The 8,246-nt window shown below is 47.9% G+C and overlaps 1 protein-coding gene and 1 pseudogene across 1 annotated transcript; both read left to right on the plus strand.

The window, feature by feature from the left end:
* Window positions 1–210: 210 nt before the first annotated feature.
* Window positions 211–1,013, plus strand: LOC115318257 (annotated as a pseudogene).
* Window positions 1,014–2,414: 1,401 nt separating this feature from the next.
* LOC120846875 lies at window positions 2,415–7,880 on the plus strand. The gene is made up of 3 exons (XM_040218777.1): window positions 2,415–2,426; window positions 2,491–2,578; window positions 7,381–7,880. Exons 1-3 carry the CDS (start codon window positions 2,415–2,417, stop codon window positions 7,878–7,880), a joined length of 600 nt encoding a protein of 199 aa, XP_040074711.1.
* Window positions 7,881–8,246: the final 366 nt, after the last annotated feature.

The following is an 8,246-nucleotide window of genomic DNA, read 5'->3' on the forward strand; positions in this document are numbered from 1 at the left end:
GTCTCAGCGACGAGTACTGTTCTTGGTTTGAAAGTTATCTTTCTGCAAGAGAAAACTGTGTCGGCTACGCAAATGTTACATCTTGTTTTTTTCCTGTGCCATCTGGTGTACCCCAGGGTTCCAATCTGGTTTCTCTTCTTTTTAATATATTTGTTAAAGATGTACAAGACATCATTCGCCATTCGAGCCTCTTGCAGCTCGCCTGACGACCTCAAGATCTATAAAAATATTTCGTCATTAAATGATTATGCTCTACTGCAGGAAGATATCAACGTCATCGGTCTATGGTGTAAAGATAACGGGCTTGATCTTAACAATGGAAAAACAAATATAATATCTTTCACGCGTAAGACTAATCCAACTCACTTTCTGTACTACTTGGAAAATTCGTCGATTAGTCGAGTTACGATTATGAAAGATCTGGGAGTGATGCTAGACTCCAAACTCAACTTTAACTCGCACGCGACATACGTTGTGAGCTCTTGTTTTTGTCTTCTTGGTGCAATTTCAAGATTTAGTAAGTGTTTCTCAAGTGTTTACTTTTTCTACGTACTTTACCGAAACATAGTTCTTCCAAAAAACATGACTTCTGCACTGTGATTTGGAACAGCCTTAGTGCTGCAGCTTCCAATAATGTGGAACGCGTACAGAAAAGATTTGCCAGGACTTATTATTTTAGATCCCCATCACACGATCTATATGCTTACAACGAAGTGCTCAGACAATTGCAAATCACTAACCTCGCATCAAGACGATGCTCGTGCGACCTTTTATTCTTGTTTAAATGCATACATTCTAATCACGATATTAGCTCTCTGGTCACATCTATTAACTGTCATATACCCGGTAGAAATGTTCGTTCTAGTCGCACTTTCCACGTCAATTACAGCGATTTCACGTCACCCTCGGGCCGACTGCAAAACTACTTCAATCAGCTGGAATCAGATGGCATTGACATTTTCAACCCTAACCAACCTCATTTTAGGAACTGCTTGCTTCATGTATCGAAATAATGTTCATGCTTTGCAACTATTCAATTCCTGTGTTTTTCCTTTAGAGGTGTGTGAGGCGACCATACTTTTCTTGTTTGCGTTTATATGATATCTGAAATGTTACTAACAAGTGCGCCAATGTTTAGGCTTTGGCTGTTTTTGGGCACTCAAATAAACAAACAAACAAACAAACAAATAAACAGCCCTCAGTGAACGGTCCCCGAGGCTGTTTTCATTTTCCTTTGGGAAGTGCATCTCGTCCTTCATCTTCTAGGTATGGGCACATTTCCCATGTATTCAGGAAACGCGCGGTTGAATAGTCCCACAGCCGTGTGCTGTTTTTTTTCTTTTTCAACAAAATTCTTTAAAACACCGAATCAGTAGAGGGGAAAAAAACGGAAACACAAAATCCTACACTTATCCCAATTTAGAAAATTCACAAAATCCGTTTTTTTTTTTTGGTCGAAAGTCGCTGCTTCGAGTACTGCACTAAACGAGTAAGGTGAGAGTCAAGATGAAACTAGATCGGAAGAAACTGGGAAATCGCAGAATGCTCAAATGTAGCGCGTCTACCGACGTTACTATCGACCTAAAAAGAAAAAAAAAATTATCAGAATCTAGGCGCTTTCCAATCGAGTGTCCATTGTAATGCTCAGCCCTGCGCGCGATTTCGTCAGTCCGGCACGCGGATGTTCCTCGCTTCGGAATGCGAGCAAATCACGAACATTGCAAGGGGAAGCGAAGCCCTTTTTCCGAAAGTAGCTTCTTTCGATTTCCCTCCTGCACCGGTGCAGAAAAGTGGAGCGCAGTCTACTTCCGGTAGGTGTATGGAGATACGACCGGAAGCCCTACACTTAAGGCCCGTTCACACTCTTGCAACCGAGTACGACCGAGAGAGACCAAACCGGTTTTTAAGCCTCTTGCGATCTCTTAGGACCAGCTCCGCTCAGCGCATCCGGTCTCAAGAAGTCTTTCTCGGTCGTACTCGGTTGCAAGAGTGTGAACGCGCCTTTATTCTGCACCGGTGCATAAAGGTCAAGTGACTGCGAAAGGAGGAGTTCCTGTTCCAGCGCGAGCTTCCCGGACGTGTAGAGAGCTTCGAAGATTAGCCAGAACAGGACGAAAGGCAGCGTGCTGGAGTCGGTTCGAGAGAGAGACGACCTGACATTCTCCCTTTGACTCTATGCAACCCCATTGAAAGTTCACGGAACGCCTGACTGTGCAAACACGGACTCCGACAGCCTTGACTCCGTGACACGCCACGTACATGAAACGGTGCCAACTGGACCCGCAAATTGGGCGATTGCGAAGCGGGTCTCTGGAGCAGACTCGTTGACAAAGGGGGAGATCGGTCCACGCTCGCCATCTGGGTCCCAAGCACCGCCCATTCGAGAATCCTTTTTGTCTCGGGGTGCGTACGACATGAACGCCGCTGCTCGTGGTTTTCGAGCCACTCGATCGCCGAACACCGGCGGCTCGGAAGCCGCACCCCGAGAAGGGGAGCGCTCGATTCGCACGAGCGGCCTGGCTGCTTGTCGGCGCTCGATTTGCGGCGCCTTCAACTGGTCCAGCGGTCCCGGCGTCCGGTAAGACAGTTGGGGACGCACACGGACGTTTCTTAGCACTGTTCGGGCGTAAAAGCAACAATGCCTTTTCACCCATATAGTAGTTCGAGTTAATGCTAAAGCTAATGATCCGGGCGCCGGTGGTTAGGGGCTATAAAAATGCGTCTAAAACTATTATGGTAAAGTTATGTTGTATAGTCCCTGCCAGCTTAAGAAATCAAGTCCCAAGCACCTAATTATCGCTCCTCAACTAATGAGATTAGCCGATAAGAACGCCCAACAGCCAATCACGAAGCGCAAGCGTGAACACAAATCGCCACGTCCTGCGATCCTTTTAAAGCCGCCAGTAATATAGAAGCATTCACTACATGTTTTATGAACAATGACAAAATTTTAGTATTAAGGCCCATACGCACATTCGCATTTGAAAGCGTTTGAGTGCGTTGCGGCGTCCCCGCGGTCAGGAGCGGTCGTTTGCGATGCGACGCGCGCCTTCCCGCAACGCTCCGTAGCGCGACGCAAGCGAGTAGAGACTCGCTCAACTTTCCGAAGCTTTGCGGTGCGTTTGAGGTGGTGTTGGTTTGACCGATCAGAAGCCGAGACAGGAGGGTGTCGTGTTCGCTCGCGCCACTCGGCCGACTCCGCGAGACGTATCCGGTTCTTCGCTCGCAGAACTTGCTTCTTCGTTTTGGGGAGCGGTCGGGAGTGTTTTTCAAAGGCTGCGATGGTTCAAGCTTGACAAAACGTCGGGGACGCCAGCGGGATTGTCCCGATATCGAACACTTCGACGCTGTCGCTGTGCGCCGCCATGTTGGCTTGGATTTCGCTTATTATTGGTGAGCCGCTAGCGACGATAGCGCGTTCTTATTGGCTCGTGACTGCGGTTGTACGCACAGTTGCGTGTCAACGCAACTGTGCGTACAAGTGTGGCGCAAGCGCTCTTCGCAACGCGACGCGTCCGCTTGCCGCTACGGAACGCACCGCGCTCAAACGCGAATATGCGTATGGGCCTTTATACGCACATTCTTGGCGTTATTTAATAGGCACGTATTCGATAGGATTGCAGGCCTGGCGGTTTAGGGCGATTGTCGCATTTTCTGTTGTAAGTCTTCCCAAACAAACTTTCGGTGGGATAAATACGCACTGACAAACAGCGTCGGGGAAAATTCAATTACCGTATTTGCTCGAGTAATAGCCGCTCTTCTTTCGAACGAAACCCTCGCGTCTACTTGCCTCGGGGTTGGACAAAATACTCAAAGTATTTAAGTTAATTTACCAAATACCTGCGTCATAAAGTATTTAAAATACTACTCAAGTTACTTTCACTGTAAAGTATCTTGGGTAGAGCACATATACTTGGAAATGTATTTGAGTTACTTTTGAAGATACTTCCACATTGCTTAATTTGTATCAACGTCATTGACAACGACAATTATGCAGCTACGCAAATCTGGGTTACCAGAATGGTCTATTAGCACGCAACAACACAAAACGAGAAAAAAAAGTATCGTACGGCTATTTTGTGCACTCCAACTACAAATAGCTTAATATTGTCACGAATGATAAATGACGAGGCGGCGAATTACTGAAGGAACTAAACGTTTAATGGGGCGAACTTGTTCCCAAGAGTAAAGAGAGAAAGGCCAGCGTCGCAGGTGTCGATGTCGGCGCAACAGCAGGATCGACCGCTGGGGCGAGACTGACTCCGGACCGCCACTCGGAGCACCTTTTGTACACCGCATGGGTCTCTGGAACATTCGGCGTAGAAAGTTCGGCGCGTAGAACATTCGTAACCTGATTAGACGACAAAATTCTCGAACTTATCAGAATGTCAAGTTTGAAGAAATAAATAAAAGAGACGTTCGCCTTCTGGTATCGAACCCGGAGACTCCGCGCGAGAACCAAGCGCGGTAACCATTCGGCCACGGGCTCGCTGGGCAACGCACGTGGCAATATCACTGATAGATGTTACAAAATATTTCTGGGACAAGAAGGAAGAGGTCGCTTTATCTATTTTGAAGGAGATCAGACCGTGGCGCCCCCAGCGGTTAGCTTTAGAACTTGATGGATGGGGACAACAAATAGAATGGCTCAGCGCTCGGCTGAACCGAACGCGGCGTCGGCGTTCGGCTGGAGTTCGTGTTCTCCGGTAAGGGAAGGTGGCGCTCTTTTGTTACCACTCCGGCCTGCATGAACAATGCAGCATGCACCCTGCCCAGCTCAGCACAAAAGCCCAAGTGGGACAAGTTCGCATCCTCTGACGACTGCTTTTGGGGGAGATCCGGCACTTAACGTCACTTCACTAATTGTTGGTATTTTTTCATTACACTATGCCCCGCGCTCTATTAAAAAAGATGACACAAACATGCCCACAAGGCCTGTGGGCATGTGCACAGGCCTTGTGTTGGATAAACACCGAGGTGTGGGGTTGAGAAACGGGGCAGAGTGCTTCGCCAATAGTGACATCGCTGAATGTCACATCCTGCGGCGCACCTTAGACGCATCGTGTAACTACAATCCATATTCCCTATACTTCACTATAGACGAACTTGGGACACGGATATGAGTGAATGGATAGCAAAGAGAACCCACATAAAAGCCACGGCAGTGGTCGCACCTTCAAATAGGTTGCATTCAGAAAAGAACTCAACGTTGGGGGACACTTTGTTGGCACTTTGAGAGGTCACCCAGCTCCTAGTTCGTTTCCTGTACTGTTCTCTGCTTATCAATGTTCGCTTACCGAGAGTATTCGCGAGAGAAATTAATGCCGGACTGACAAAAAAAGAAAAAACAACAACAACAACAAAACCTCGACTTTTTGCTTTAGCGGGGTCAAATATACAAAAAGCAAAACAAAAATGTCTACTTTTGTGTGTGTCCACTTCTCATCTTCTTCTATTTGTTATTTTCTTGACACTCAAGTCTGCATTGTTTTCGTAGGTCGTTTCCCGGTCTACGTTGCGCCTCAGGCTGGCATCTTTACTTCTGTAAAACCACACCTTTGGTTTGAGGATTTTTTTTTTTGAGGGGGGGGGGGGGGGGGACTGTATATAAACAAAAGGTGCCTTTGGGAAGGCGAGGGGAGAACCTTCATTGTACGAACTTAGGGCTGAAATATGAGTCACAGTCGGCAAAAAAGCGATATTTTCACGAGCTCAGTTAAAGTCACCGTAGCTAATCGGAGCTAGCAACAGGATTCGGTTGCTCCAAAGAATGTTCACGATTGCCCGTGCCACGCCCACCCCACTTCATACCGAAAAACTCGGAAATTGGCGCAATGTCAAAAATGTTGAAGATAATGAGGACAAGGTACTCGGAATTGTAATTAAAATAGAGTATTAAATACTCTCCATCGAAGGTATTTCTAAGATACCAAGATACTCCAAAAAGTGTTTAAGATACAGTATCTTGAGTAGAGTATTTGAGATAGGCACAAGTCTGACTGTCTTGCCTGTAGAACACACGCACAGCCAATCATCGAAACCTGCGTGAAAAACGAGCGAACAGCGAAGCATACGATTCCCGTAAAAATGCGATTTAAGCAGATGGCAATTTCACGTGAAGACGTTACCTCTGTCCCGTAAATCACTGCCCATTTCGTTCCGATCGCGGTGATTGGCTATTCCCGTGAAACAAAAAGCAGATTTACGGGTTGTGTTCATAACCAGCCCGGCTATTGCTCGAAGGAATATGGTAGAACCCGTTGATAGACTTATTTATACGTGGTACTTTTGACGAGAAAGTAGAGATCAGAGTATTGGCGAACAGGCATGCGGTCGTGTGATATCACTACCGCTTAATACTCATCAAGACCCCAGGTTCGGGAGGGTGCTGCACCGCCGAATTGGTTCATATAGAGCGGAAAAACCGGAAGCCGTTTTAAGGTAGACGAACTTGCCGCTGTCTAAACATCCGTTCGACCATTTTAAACTTTTTTTTTCGCCGTCGCCGCCAAAAAAAAAGTAAAAGTGATTTTATTTGCAGGTTTTCGTGACATTTCAACGCTTCCACAATCTCGATCTAGACATATATTTCCCCTAACCAATAATGTACCTACGGATATAGTCTGGCCAGAACCATGGCGCAACTAGATACGCAAGTATAAGGAGAAAACAAGTGGTAGCATTGCAGTGAGTTGCGGAATGCACTAACGCGAGAAATCGATTTGAGCATCTCTAACGTGCGCGCAACATGCTCTTCTTGTACGGCCTGGCGAGAGCACGCAACTGGCACACTCTTCTGAGTACTCATGGTAAGACTTGAGAACAGAGTGAAAACAGTAAAAAGGCAGAAAAAAGGGAAGGAAGAGGGTTTTAGAAACCACGGTTGTCCCCTTTTGAGGGAACTGCTTGAGACGCTATATGTCACCAGTTTTACTTTTCTCTCGTTTTACTGTTTTAACTTTTTTTTCTAGCCCTGTTTCATTGTTTACCATCATGATGAATGCGTCGAGAAAGTGAGCCAGAGCAGGAGAGAGGCCGTCAGAACTATGGTTCGAATGATTCGAGGGTAAAGCTCCTTTGTCTCCACTGCCACGGCCACTGGGATCGAGTGGCCGTGCCACTGCGCTCGTCGAAGGCGTTCGAATGCGAGAGCCAAACGCCGGATACCGGCGTTCCACGTTTTAACGCGTTCGATCAGTGCAGTGGACACAGAGGCAGCTCTAGCTTTCGGTCTCCCCACTTCGAACCAAAGCTCCTGACGCCCTCTCTCCCTCCCCCTCGATTTCTTGGCGCATCGGCACTGCGCTCTAAGAACGTTCGCGTTGGTTGTCCGAGTGTTATGTTGTTCGAGGACTACGTACTTTTTCCCGTCAATTGCAGGTCACCCAAGGAGCTCCGAGAACCTGACATCGCTCGGTCAGCCTGAATCCATCGCCGAATCCAGGCTGGCGAGGCAGTCCCGGCTTCCCTTGTACAGTCGTCAGCTGGCCTACTATCCGTTGGGTGCGAGCTACGCAAGTGTGTACGCAAACCGATTTGGCAATCGGAACAGACCGCGTTTCGGAAGTCAGTTTGGAACTGGCTTTGCGAGCCCTTTTGGAAGCCGTTTAGGAAGCCAGTTGGAAAGCCAGTTCGGAGGCCGCCTCGGCGGTCAGTTCTCCAGATACAGACCCGTGGGGAGTTCACTGGGAGCATTGCTCCCCATCCAGGATCCGTCGTCGGCTGTGCTCATCCCTCAGTTGGCGGTCAACTACCCGAATGGGCTGCCCTACGTCGTTGGGATTCCCTACCCCGTGTACATCCCCCTCATACCGACGGGGGGCGGCGGCGTCGGGCTGCTTTTCCCTGTCGACGCTGGATTTGACGCCGCCGCAAAATAACATCGAGCTCCCATTGTGCGACCATTGCTGCGTTCGCGATAACCTCTTCATTATTTGCGAGCTGTCTCTGATTGCGCTAAACTTGGCGTAATATTTGCTACCTCCTTTCATGGTATACGTCCGAGCGCCGTCGAAGGCGCCAACCCATGCGTGCAATCACGAACATACTTAGCCTTTCTTTTCAACATGATGGGATTAGCGACGATGAAACGCGGACATCTTGATGCTTTTGACGCTCTTTGGATTGTTCCCATCGCATCGGCTGCGTCCGGACTTACTAATATTGCTTTACGCTAAGCAAGCGCACTGAAATTGACCTCAATACAGCTGGAGTATTTCCGGATAGACGTAAAACACTAACCGCCT

Source organism: Ixodes scapularis, unplaced genomic scaffold (assembly GCF_016920785.2).
Source record: "Ixodes scapularis isolate PalLabHiFi unplaced genomic scaffold, ASM1692078v2 PGA_scaffold0__279_contigs__length_252992795, whole genome shotgun sequence".
NCBI lineage: Eukaryota > Metazoa > Arthropoda > Arachnida > Ixodida > Ixodidae > Ixodes > Ixodes scapularis.

Bases quoted from the DNA above. Each gene is read 5' to 3' on its own strand.
- LOC120846875 (XM_040218777.1), top strand. The intron at 2,579-7,380 runs GTAAGACAGTTG...CGTCAATTGCAG, and splicing joins TCCAGCGGTCCCGGCGTCCG to GTCACCCAAGGAGCTCCGAG.